Source organism: Prosopis cineraria, unplaced genomic scaffold (assembly GCF_029017545.1).
Source record: "Prosopis cineraria cultivar Desert tree isolate PC_DT_omini unplaced genomic scaffold, ASM2901754v1 PC3, whole genome shotgun sequence".
Taxonomy (NCBI): Eukaryota; Viridiplantae; Streptophyta; class Magnoliopsida; order Fabales; family Fabaceae; genus Prosopis; species Prosopis cineraria.
In genome coordinates, this window is record NW_026555334.1 from 33526044 (window position 1) to 33538815 (window position 12772).

The following is a 12772-nucleotide window of genomic DNA, read 5'->3' on the forward strand; positions in this document are numbered from 1 at the left end:
TTTTCCTTTTACTTTTTTGATTGGTTTGGCAATTTAAATATGCTCTCTAATTTGTTTCTCATTTTATAATTTGTGATCTGTTTCTACATTAAGAAATAGAACCGGTTATATCTTAAAATCTGTTGCAAACCTGCTGGCTCTTGCTCTTCTAAAGTTCACCTTGAACATTAGAGAGGGCGTTTTATCATTCAAACTGTATACTCTGCACTTTGAAAAGGCAGAAACCGCAACAAGGTGGACTTTAGAACTTCTACAAGCCAGCGGAGGGCTGTCTACTGCCTCATTACGTTCATTTATTTCACAATAATCCAAATGATAAGATGCACGCAATGAAAATTACTGCTAAATTGTCATGGACTCTTCTAAGTTTTTGGTACCCTGTCTTGGATTTGGATTCCCTGACTTGAATTTTGTAAAACGTTTTGATGTAGTGGATTGGAGGGCCAAAAAAATTCTATCATAAATAAAATAAAAATATAAAAAAACAAATATTTTTATACTGTACTTGTGTATTACATGGATCTAGGCACTGCTGGAAATTAAAATCCACTCGGTGTAAGATGACAAGATTCATTTCCTGCGGTTCTTCAGCCTCTGATTTTCATCTTTCGCATCTTTCTTGCTATTTTGAGATCCTTTTAAATGATGGATCTCTTAGAAAAGGTTAATCAGAATTGCGCCCGACCTTCATCCATGGTTAGGGAAGGCAATCTAAAATTGTGAATTGATCTTGAGGACCTTAATGATTGATCTGATCACCAATGGTAGGAGGCACGCTTCTCTTAGAGACAGAAAATGGAACTGGAGGTTGGAGAGGCATGAAGTTTCCAGTATAAGAATTTGAAGACAATCTGTTGAAATAACCTGGTAAGCATCCTTTCCCATTTTGGGTCAACGTACTGGAAGAAGCAAACTGGGCATGTTCTCCTTGTTTCAAGTTCAACCCTAACTCTGAAATTTCCCCTCCCCTCAGCTGGTTCAGATTGGTGGATCCTTGACTCACTATAGATGAAACTGCTGCAGCTATTACTGATCGAAGTCTTGGATCTGTGCTGATTGCTTTGGTTAAGGTTTCTGCTAAAGCCTCCCGTGAAGGAGCCTGGTTTTGCATGCAGTTTAGATGGAACTGTTGTTGAAATTGATTTCCCAGGTCAGGAGACCTCATGTGGGTTTTCTCATTACTAAGGATTCCATTACTCCATACTGCTTGTGGAATGTTGGGCTCCGCTGAGCAAAAACTTAGACTTGTTGGAGGAAATCTTGGGCCTAAAGCAAAGTTCAAAGGTGGACGATTATTGACATGGGTTGATGAAGATGAAGCAGAAGTTAAGTCCAGAGTGATTGTTGGGAACAAAGGTGATGCAGGGTTGGGCAAGAAGGCCTGTTCTGCTTTTGATAGATCGACATGTCCAACGTTTTGACCATTAAGCAGTTTAGGAGCATTTGTGAAAGATGCAAAAATGTTGTCCGCAGGCTGAGATGTTGAAGAACCTGACAATAGCATGGAAGCAGCAGCTGAAGTGGTGGAAGCCATGGCTGTGGCTGAAACTGGGAGTGGGTGGTTGTGGGTCCCTTCATATGTCGTGATTAAGATGGTCATGTCATCGGCACATCTTTGCACCTAGAGTCAGGCATTTCATTAAGCTTACTCTAATGTGAAATTAGTTTATGAAAATATCTACATTCTATCTCTATGTAAACTTCTAAAATTTATACATATCATAATGCTTGCCTGTTTTCTGACTGGACATGCTGGTGCAACCGTGCAGCGATAGTATGCACGTGGACATGGATTCCCTTTGGCTATCTTCTGTCCATATTTTCTCCACTGGCATCCATCACTCATCTGTTTATGAAGGTATATCAGTTGTGTCATTAGACATAAAACCATCAAAACAGAAATTCGTTGTTAACTTTTAATAGTTAAAATCTGTGAGAATACTATGTTAGTGGTGCTAAACATTTGAAAGTATAAACCTTGACAAATACCAACCGTGGGAGTGTCACATCTTGCCCTGACAGAAACCCTCGCTCTCTTGGCAGGTATTTGCTCTGAAATTTCATCTTCTCCATTTTTGGCTTTGAGAGATTTATTTGTTGGACATGTTCCACCAACATCTGCTTCCTTGGTTTCTCCTGAGCTGTTTACTGGGCTCTGATCAGACACCACCTCCATTGATACTTCACATTTAGAGTCTAATCCAAGGGTAAGGCGAGCCTCCAGATCTTCACTTTCTTTTAGTTTAGTCGAGTTGCCAATTCTGGTATCTTTTTTAGGGTCCCTTGGACTTCTTCCCAGGCAAAGTGACACGAGCTCAGGCTCTTCAGTTTCATCATGGGAATTGGCTGAATCTGCTATGCCTTTTTCAGAAGCTTCTCTCCGCAAGATATCAAAGAAACGCAATTGGAGGGACTGATAATCCTTTTCGACTCGGTCCAGCATCACCTTCAACCTTTCATTTTCTTCTTTCACCCCACCCATCTCTTCTTTAGCAGACTTGAGTTCATCATTCTTCATTAGAAAAAAAATAAATAATAACATGCAATCAATTAGCTTTTGACCTGAATTTCTGAACCATAGTTTGTAAATTAAGAGAAGCAATGGACCGTATTCAATTTATATCAAACTACCGTTGCGTTGCCCTGATCGGAGTGCAACGATAGCTCATGGACCATTCAAAGTACATGAATCATGCAGCTCTTGTGCCGGATTGGTAAAATTGAAGTTCCCAGTTCCCACAGTATTTTAGTTACCAACAAAATTGAGGTTGTTATATGATACTTGATTTATGAGTTTGAATCATATAGACAACGTTCTTTCCATATATGTTTGAAGTGAAATAAAATTCAATTAAAACTTGTGATCATGAATACTTATACAACCTGGTTGATACAAGATAATATCCATATCTAAATGCACACCCTGAGAAACATTTTGATAACACTTGAAGTTAAAGTCAAGATAAAAAATCATAAAAAGCAACAAGAGTTCTTAAAGAAGTAAGAATTGCAGAAGATGCAAAGGATTGTTTCCTAACCTCTTGAACATAGCAATCTGCTTCAAGGCCACGAGGACCAGACAGTTTTGCCGAGATCTCCACTGACATTTCAGACGCGGACCTTTTCTCTTACCTCGTAAATACACTCCATAATATGGTTATGTATGTCAGTATATATAGCCCCTCACAAACCAATCAACTACACATCTCCTAAACTAAAGAAATAAATAGATGCAGATCCGAGTGCTCATCTTCCTCCATTACGCAGCCACACTCTTAAAAGGTCAACATTTCTGCCAAGCTCATTCCCGTCTTTACATTAAAATAATTATATATCTCTCTGAAATCTAAGTCATCATTGATCGAGAGAGAGAGAGTACAAATTGTATATGTGATTACTTGGTTTACTATAATACTACTATTGTAGTTGAAGCTTCGTACAGATGAGAGGACGTCACATGGCTAAAGGGTCAAAATAGCAATATGTAATGGGTTGGCCATGGCGGCGACTGAACTCTTGTGATCTGTACGTACGTCTTTGTCAATGGTGAGGCCTTGTTTCGCTCTCAGCTCTGCGGTCCATACGCCTTCTGTGCTCCCTCGCTCTTGCACTGCTGTCCACTCCCATTGACCCTATTTCTTATATCTTATGCCTCTCTTAATTAATATATGTGTCTGTTTAGTTATTTGATAAAATGAAGAATCTCTATCTAGCTCTCTACGTGTTAAAAGGAATTTATTATTATTAGAGAGATCATAATAATAATTGTTCACAGTCTTCTCTCAAGGTTCCTCCTAGCTACACTAAACCCATTTGTATATGAATTAGGTATCAACAGCTAACACGCTTTTAGCGTAAGAAGTTTACTGAGTATAAAACATATATAACTTGGGGAAAAGAATAGTATAATATTAATACAATTAGATCGTGGTCCGTAGTTGATCGAGTCTAAATCGTTGGTTTCAAACCTCCAAGCTAAGAGAATGTTTAAAAATTTCTCAAACCACTGCAAAACATGGATCGCCTATAAATTACTAGTTTTCAGATTTCGGACTGATGGTCCAAGTCATCAAATATGAGTTTTACAAATTCCAATATTTTCAGTTAGGTGTGCCAAACATGAATTCGGTCGCAAGAATGCAAACTTGGATGGCTAAAGACCAATTGTTTGATTCGAGTAGCTCAATATTCAGAAACTCCAAACCTTTGAATCTCAGAATCCAATTAAACATGATAGGTCTCTCGGTGGGATACAAAGCATATGCCTCGGGATCTGAGAGCTATATAACAATCTCATCCATTTGACACTTGATCTTGTTTAGAAATTAAAATACTCTTCGCATTCTTGAAAGTCGTCACTCGGATTAAAAAACCCGGGATGCATGGTGCAAATAGGGTCATTACTTATATGAAAATTATATATTCACACATATATTTAATTCTTCAGCTAGATACATGACCGTGTGAAGAGCGAAGACCCCCTTTATACTTGTATCACTTGGCCACTAAGTAATAACCCGAGGTTTTAAAACTGACATTAAACTACGAGCAATCCGATCCCAACCCATAATTTTTATTCACAGATATCACACTAATATATATGATGGCCTTTGGCATTGATTGTTTGTCAAATTTTGATCCATGGTATATAAGAGCCATATTTATTAACCTCTCTCTAATTAAGTTAGGCGACGCCTATCTTTGGATCTCATGCTTTACAGATTCGAGCTCACAGTAACAATATTAATTCTACCTTTCTTTGTTATGCAGTTAATTATATAATAATATATATGTTCCATTAATTTATATTGAAGAGGTCTTATTCAAAGCGTTTACGTGCGAAAATATTTTTCAGTCTATCCATTAGCTTAGCTAGCCAGCTAGTAGTCTTTCTCTTGCGTCTAAAAGCAAGTATTACCTATATGGTTTTATCATCTAACCTCTCTATACGTTTAATTGCGACTTAATTATTCTGCAAAGCTTGAAGAGGTTGCATGGCTTACGTAATCAATGAACTTGTGTTTAATAATTCATAGAATAATTATACATCTGATGATGAGAGAGGAGAGAGAGTTTTTTTTTTTTTTTGGGTCCAATTGCGTCAGTCTATAGAGACTCATGAATTTTGTAAATGTGGAGGAAGAGACTTTTGGGGGCAAGTTGAGGTTTATTTTATTGAAGTAGGTCAATGGTTTTTGGATTAGCCTTTGAATTAAGTGACTAGCTAGCTAAGCTAAACATGTGATTTGGGCATTTAAGCATATCCTTTTAATTAATGACCAACGTTCTCCTGCTGTTCAAACACCACACTTTATATTTTTTCTAATTAGTTATGAGAAGATCCAATGGTATAACTCGATTCAGGGTAATTGATACAACTGGCTCTATATGAAGCTCTGTTTATTATTATAATTACTACTTACTAACTAACAATGTGTATATTTTTAATTAATTAACTAAAATGAAAAATCGACCTTAGTGTTGAGATTAATATATGACAGAGATACAAATACTCTGAATTTATACGGAACTGAAGAAATGATCTTAAACACAGCAAAAATATGCTGATGTGATGATTCTCTTGCTTTTCTGATTTTTTCCCCTTGGCAGGAGAAACTCATATTCATATTATTATTTATAATAAAAAGAGCTTACATGTTGTAGATAATACTTTTCAACTCTCAACTAGATGAGGCTCTTTATAGTACACAAAATTCAATGAATGTGATACTCTTTCCATTTAAAAATGTAAGACATTTTTAACCGAATCTTATTTCCTATAAGGTAATTACTAGTATTCAAACTAACATTATCTTTTCATATTTACCTTTATTTAATAGAGTATTTTACTCTAAAATAAATATAAAATGATTTATTCATCAAAGGTACTTTGAAAAAAAAAAACATACAATGATCACATCTTGAAACACTAAAAATACCTTACATTTTTTAATACCCAACCTCTTAAAAAGAGTTTATATTTTTGAACAAAGAGAATACATTGTTTACTTTATATTTTATGTGAACAATTTTTTCCTCATTGATTTAAAGACGGTTTAGACAAATTAATTTAGCTTCTGAAATATTGACGTCCTTTGCATTATTGTAAATGGGCATCTCTATTTGCACTGCACACTGAAGAATTTGGATGTACAAAAATAAAGAAGAAAAGGAGAGAGTAAGGAAAAAATAATTTTGATACTGAATTCTTTGTAGTATATAGTGCTCTTTCTCTTCCTCTAAAAAAATATGATATAGAACTATAAAAAATATGATATTAAAACTAAAATATATGAATGTGACTTAAATCACAAATATGAACCGACGTAAATCGCAATTCCCATACGATACATATTAATTCACCTTTTAAAATTAGTTTCCGCATGAACGAAAGCGTCGCGCAGAGATACAGCAAATGGAACTTTACCTACCTCCGCAGCCTGACGTTTGCATTAATCACTGAGTTACCACAAACACGCACGCACGCACAAAAAACATACACTGCGTAAATCATTGTTTGATATAACAGATCATTAATTTCAAAAGGGGAGAAAAAAACTAAAATTAAAGCTTGTAAATTTGGAGATTCATGGTGATGGGATGGTGTTGAATTCTCTGACAAGGTTCTAAACTGATCCAGGCTATGTATTATTCAATCGCCAGCGCAAGTGACGAAACAAAATCCAAAGCGTGGGAAGAAAAAGCGCACGAGGTTTTTGGATGTTAAACCGTAGTCAGAGCATGTTTGGTTTGAAGTTTGAACTTTTGAGAGCCAAAAAGTCTTTTTGTAAAACAAGTTTTTGATAAATGTTGTTTGACACACTGAGTATTTTATTTACTAACAGAAAGTTCAATTCACAAACAATCTTTCAGGTGCTGAACGTTCATTTTTCAAACGCACTCCTGGGTTACTTCTAGCTTTTCAATATACTTCTAATAAACGAACTTTTAACAAGGTAAAAGCCAAACATACATGGATATGTACAGTATACTCATACGTTTTTAGCTATTGATCGCCTTGCCCCAAAAAAAAAAAGAAACTTGAAACGTTTACAGGCCCAAAGCGTACTGATGCTTCGAAATGGTAAGCGGCTCCTACCCAAAAATAAATAAACAAGTCATGAATTAATAAATATGAAAAGGGGGGGGGGGGAAGCTTTTGGGAGATCTAACGTCGACGTTTCGTTTCACTATCAGCTACTGCGAAGTGTCAAATCAAATGGCATATTATTCTGCGCCGCTGCAGCGATGCCAAACCAAATATACTTCTCCTTATTTATTTGAAAGCCTGAATAATTACTAATTTTGCGTCCCCCCAAAATCAAGATCTTTTCTTACTTATTCTCTCGTTTTTTGCGCCGATCTCTCTCATGAACTTCTGGAATTAAAGTTGCACCACATATCATCTTTGTTCAGAAGCCCTGGCGCATCACCGAATCGTATATATATGTCTTCATGATCGTGGATACATGCAAGCTTGCATCGGAAACTAGATGGATGCTGATTCCTGCTGCAATATGTAGGGGTAAATGCGTCGAACTTGACCTTCATGTAGACAGTGAGGCATGCACTGTAAATGACGTGCATGCAGGCTCGCTTACATTACGCACCCTGAATCCCTGCCGAGTTCCGCTCACGTTTAACTCCACCATGCGCATAGGACATAGCACCACCTCAACCTCTCCGTCACTGCATATTCACTACGGACCTAGCTTCCTTAATCTCAAATTTGATAATTGTGTACTATACACACTTGGTAAGTTCATGTCGTCGAAGTAATTGATGTGGACGAAAAATTAATATAACATGGGCATTATGAAGATGTTGGAGCGAGGTCTATTCCTTTTGTTACCGGTTTTCCTTTTGCCATAACATCGACAAATGCATTTATCAGTAGTGACAATGACATGCGAAAAATGACACACGAAAAAGCTCGGTACTTTTCACCCAAAAAAAAAAAAAGAAAGAAAGAAAGGACAGAGAGAAGGCAGGTTCTTCAGCGGAGAGTGGAGACCTTGCCCAGCAGCAGCATACACGTGTCCATGGGTTAATACAAGGGCAACAAGCGACCGGGACAAAGTTTATCTTACAAGCTGCAACTGAATTGTAGCAGACGAGCATTTTTTTTTTTCTTCAGACATGAAAGACCCTTTTTTTTTTTTTTAGCATGAAGACCATGATAGAGAGAGGCTTGCATCTTTCTTTTGAAAATTCTCATGATAAATACCCTAAAAACGTTATTCAAGTGCACAAAGAAAGAAACCTCCGTTAAATATTAAAAAATCCTGGATATAAAGGTTCCCTCAAAAGCAGTACGCCTGGAAAGATGGGAAATCGCACTACACAGGAAGGCGTGAAATAAAAGGCTTCTGAAGAAGACCAGGAATTGGGAGGCAAAATGAAGCTGAATCATACATTTCATCCTGCTTTTATTTATTATCTCTGAATCACCCAAAGGAAGATTGAGTGAATTCAACTGCTCAATTTCAAACATCAAGGCCACCGCACCTTCATCCCAATATCAATTTCCGGTGCTGTATATCTCTTTTATCATTTAATGTTTTCATCATCTGTACAACAATAATAAAACTGTCGGCTGAAATCGTCACTAGCTGCCTCATATTCCATCAGGATCTGAAAAATTGAACTAGAAAAAAGGACAAGTACAAAGATCAACACGAGTTTCAACCCCGGTTCAGATAAGGCTGGTACCCAGCCGGCTTCCTCCACCGATAGAAAATTTAAATTTGTCTACGCCTACATGACGATGGTGTAGATGAGTGACATATGGTGTCAGATTAGCTCTCCACGATCTTTGGGCCTCCATACATGGTTCCAACTACTTCTAAATCCTCAGGTTTCTCCCTCTCTTGTAGCCACTCATGAGTTCCCTTTTCCTCTTCTGCTAAGGACATTCCATCCACTGAAGTTTAAAAATTTATCAATAGAGATAAACTAAATAGCATACAATCAATTTGAGGGGTGGATTTGGTAAGAAAGTTAACAAGACACTGTTAGTGACATGATACCTGAAAAGTTGGAAAAGGGGTAATTAAGGTAGTAAGTGCAGTGCCTGCCATCAGGGTCGGAGTATGGAGGGCCAAGAACGTCGAGAACTGCACATGCTGTCACTGCAGTGAAGCAATGCATGTTTCCTCCCTCGGCGGGATAAAGGATGGAGGGGCTGCAAGGAGCAGTGAAATCAGCATCGACCTTCACTTTAGCCAACCGCACCTCAGAACTCTGAACTGAATAATTGGAATACACATATCAGTCTCTTGTTTATTTTATGCTTGGTTCATCGTAGAGAAAGTAAAAGACACTTGAAGAAGAGATTTAAGATTGGAAGAGCATATGATCAACAATGGCAGCTCCATCAAAATATTAACACTCGACCTTCTCCACATGTAACAGAAGTATAAAAATTATCTTCATATACAATAATGCAGGTGATGACAAGTTTTTAAACCAAAACATCTTAAATTTAGCCCTTAAATGCACAAAAAAATGAGTAGCACGAGCCATATATTTTAGTCCAAGAAAGTACTGGTGTGCAACAGGGAGTTGCACATCTCAGACTTAGTCACAGTATGTTCTGAATCTAAAGGGATTTGCAACAGGAGAAACCAGACTGAAATTTGAGCATTCTATGGGATTGCCAAACAAAGTACATAATAACACTCATGTAACAAGTTTTGTCCAACTATGATGCTTGTCGACACTGCTTGTATGTCGCCAGAGTTTTCGACATGACATCAACAGATGTAAGGACTTTAGAGTGTGATTAGTGATTAATCATATAGTTAATTGGTATATACCTAGATCTGTACTTAATTCAAACCCCCTGTCTCACATCTCTGACAAAAGGTCAGGCAGGAAAATAGCATATCTTCAAATATGACTCATTAACCGCATGCTTATACAGTGTAGGATTGAAGGAAACTAATGCACAAAACCAAAATAACTCATAAACACCACCCCCTTATTGTAGTAAGGAGGTGGATGATGATAGAATATCCTCTTTCGGTACTGACTAGGGTGCACGCTTCTATGCTGTGCTTTCTCTTGTAATTCAAGAAGAAAAAAAAATAGAAACAGTGAAATAGGTCAATATAAAAAAAAAATTGAAAAACCCACTTTCCGTTGGTTCGAGACTGGCGGGAGTTTGAGGGGGCAAGTCAACCACCCAATCATATGATTTGATGTGCATAGTCCCAAAAAGAAGTTTACTGAAAACCGTCATTCCAGGGTGATTATGAAGAGGAATAACACCAGAAGGCGGCAAGCAAAATATTCCCATCTGCACTCAACATAGAAATACAATTACGATCAACAAAACAGCATGCCTCCCTATAAACCATCGAATTACCAGCTCAAGATCATTTGTTTACCGAGAAATTTGGACATTCATAGATATGCAGGTACGTAATTCTTGGGATTCTTTGAGCTGCGGTTGTCCTGAAATATGGCATATCAGGCTTCAAGCCAACATCCTCTGGCGTAATTGCATCTGCATAAAAAAGGGCAAAGTTGCATGATTTTTATCAGCATATAAAACAAAAATTGGGAATAAGATCCTCAGTAGTATTGCTGCTGCAAAGGCGACAAGGAAAAGTCAGCCCAAACCCAAAAAAAAAAAAAATATATATATATATATATATAAAGGCGTTGAGGTCACGGCATGCAGCTGTGCGTATTTGGATTCCAAGTGTCCAAGAAAACAATCCACCAGATTTTGCAGGTTGAGATATTTTGACAGCTATATCATAACTGCTCGCAGTTGCTGAGTTTAAAACTTGGTCCTAACGTCCAGGGTATTATGCCTGCCGCAAAAGACCAAATCCAGCAAAAAAGTTTCACCCAAAAATTTGCAGTTTATTTTAGCTAGCTTATAATCAAAGGATTCTCTATTTTGGCCACATCTAATCCAAATTATCCTCATACGCTGTACAATTCCTCGATGAGATAAACAAAACGAGAAGAGAGATGGCAAGGTTTTATTTGGTGTCATCATTGAGTGTACTGTGCTTGATTTCTTATCCAAATATCATATAATACAACACGGACTTGTCATTGCACCGCAAACAGAAACCTGCACTGTAGATAAAATCTCTTCGTAACAAGCACATGATAACAACAATTTTTTATTTGCTAGTCGAACACCTTGGAATAATTATATACACGCGTCGATATTAGACACAGGAGCATGTCCAACGCCTAGGGGAGCGAACATAGTACACAAAGCAGAGAACTACACCCCACCACTCGAAATAATTAAAAGAATTTGCAAGGTGATAGATAATTTAGATGCAAAAGATAAAACCGAAGCAATATGCAGAAATTCGAGACAGTATAACTAAAATTGAATAGCAAATTAAATTGGATACATAGCTTAATTTCCCCAAAAAAGTCCAGTCATATGAACAAACAGACCAAATTGAATTCACAAGTTGATTCAGCAACCAGAGTAAAATCGCACAAAAGAACTTCCCGATCTAATTTGCACACAAAGCAGCATCCCTAGCTAGGACAACTAGGCAGTAATAGTAAACAGTGTATTGGAGATGATAATTAATATAAATAACTTAAGGTACATACCTAAAACAGACCGAAGCTTCTCAATGTCTTGAGGGGGCGGAACAATCCCAGTCCCACCAGAGGCGAACACTTCCTTGCAAGTCTTGAATAGTTTTTGAACCGGCGACGTCTTCTTCTGACGTCGCCGGTTCTTCTTTGATTTGCTGTTGGTATTCGTCTCTTCGGGTAATTCAGAAAAGTGGTCGCCTTTCTTATCAGCCACCCTCCTCCCAATCCCCATTCAATTCAAATTCAGCAGAAAAACGAAGCTTACTACCACTTTAATGCAGAATTACAGTGCAAACATGGAAACAAGGGGACCCCCGTACGTCAACGCGAAATGCTTCCACTGGCGGGGCTGTGTCAAGAGATTACAGAACAAGGGACCATAGAGAATTCGGCAAAAGAAAATGGGGCGAAAAATGCAGGAAGACCATGAAACCCCAGATACCCGGAAATAGGCGAAGAAAAGAAGCAAGAAGGGGACCGTGTTAGACTTTGGAGATTGAGATGGAGGGGTAAAAGGAGGAGTGAGAAGTGAAAAATGGCGTGGGGGAAATAGGTGAAGGTGATGGGTGAAGAGAGTGGAGGGGTAGAGATATAAAAGAGGACAGAGGCAGAAGAAGAGAGATTAGCTGAAAGAGAAAAAGAGTTGGTTTGAGAAATGTGAAAACCAGGGGCCATGCTTGAAATTCCAGTGGGCTGTTCCAACAGCGGATTTTTGTCTAAGGGAGATATTATTAATTTATTTACATAAACCAATAATAATAATCTCTATCGTGTCTAGAGTCCGCCCCCTTCTGGTCTTTCTTATTCTTGAATACTGCCCTTCCTTTATGCTGTTTTCACCTGCGGGCCCCTGCTCCCCTACCCTCAAGATGCATTTTTTATTTTTTTTATACTAGCTCTGTTTTTATATATATTCACTTGAATATTTAGCATGACTTTAAAACTCTATTTAATTTTAAATATAAAATAAAGATCAGCCCTCTTCCATTACTAATATAAAATAAATTTAATGAACTTCTCCTTTATTAAAATATAATAGTTATATGCTAAATATTGTTAAAAAAAATACATAACTTTATGATTTTATTTTTTATAATTAATAATTAAAATAAATTATTGTCTATGAATTTAAATTAGTATAACACATAAAATAGGGGACAAGATGACACAATAAAATTAATTACTC

The 12772-nt window shown here is 37.3% G+C and overlaps 2 protein-coding genes across 3 annotated transcripts; both read right to left on the reverse strand.

The window, feature by feature from the left end:
• Positions 1-435: 435 nt before the first annotated feature.
• LOC129305931 (probable WRKY transcription factor 72) lies at positions 436-3305 on the reverse strand. The gene is made up of 4 exons (XM_054946156.1): positions 3039-3305; positions 1994-2512; positions 1733-1846; positions 436-1621 (listed from the first exon to the last, which is right to left on the reverse strand). The coding sequence occupies exons 1-4, from the start codon at positions 3105-3107 to the stop codon at positions 740-742; spliced, it is 1584 nt and encodes a 527-aa protein (XP_054802131.1). The 5' UTR covers positions 3108-3305; the 3' UTR covers positions 436-739.
• Positions 3306-8399: 5094 nt separating this feature from the next.
• LOC129306688 (plant cysteine oxidase 2-like) lies at positions 8400-12232 on the reverse strand. 2 transcript variants are annotated; one of them, XM_054947394.1, is made up of 5 exons: positions 11599-12232; positions 10392-10510; positions 10138-10300; positions 9030-9248; positions 8400-8902 (listed from the first exon to the last, which is right to left on the reverse strand). In XM_054947394.1, the coding sequence occupies exons 1-5, from the start codon at positions 11816-11818 to the stop codon at positions 8799-8801; spliced, it is 825 nt and encodes a 274-aa protein (XP_054803369.1). In that variant the 5' UTR covers positions 11819-12232; the 3' UTR covers positions 8400-8798. The 2 variants fall into 2 exon arrangements, with proteins under 2 accessions (XP_054803369.1, XP_054803368.1); XM_054947393.1 differs by having other exon boundaries at positions 8400-8923; positions 11599-12220.
• Positions 12233-12772: the final 540 nt, after the last annotated feature.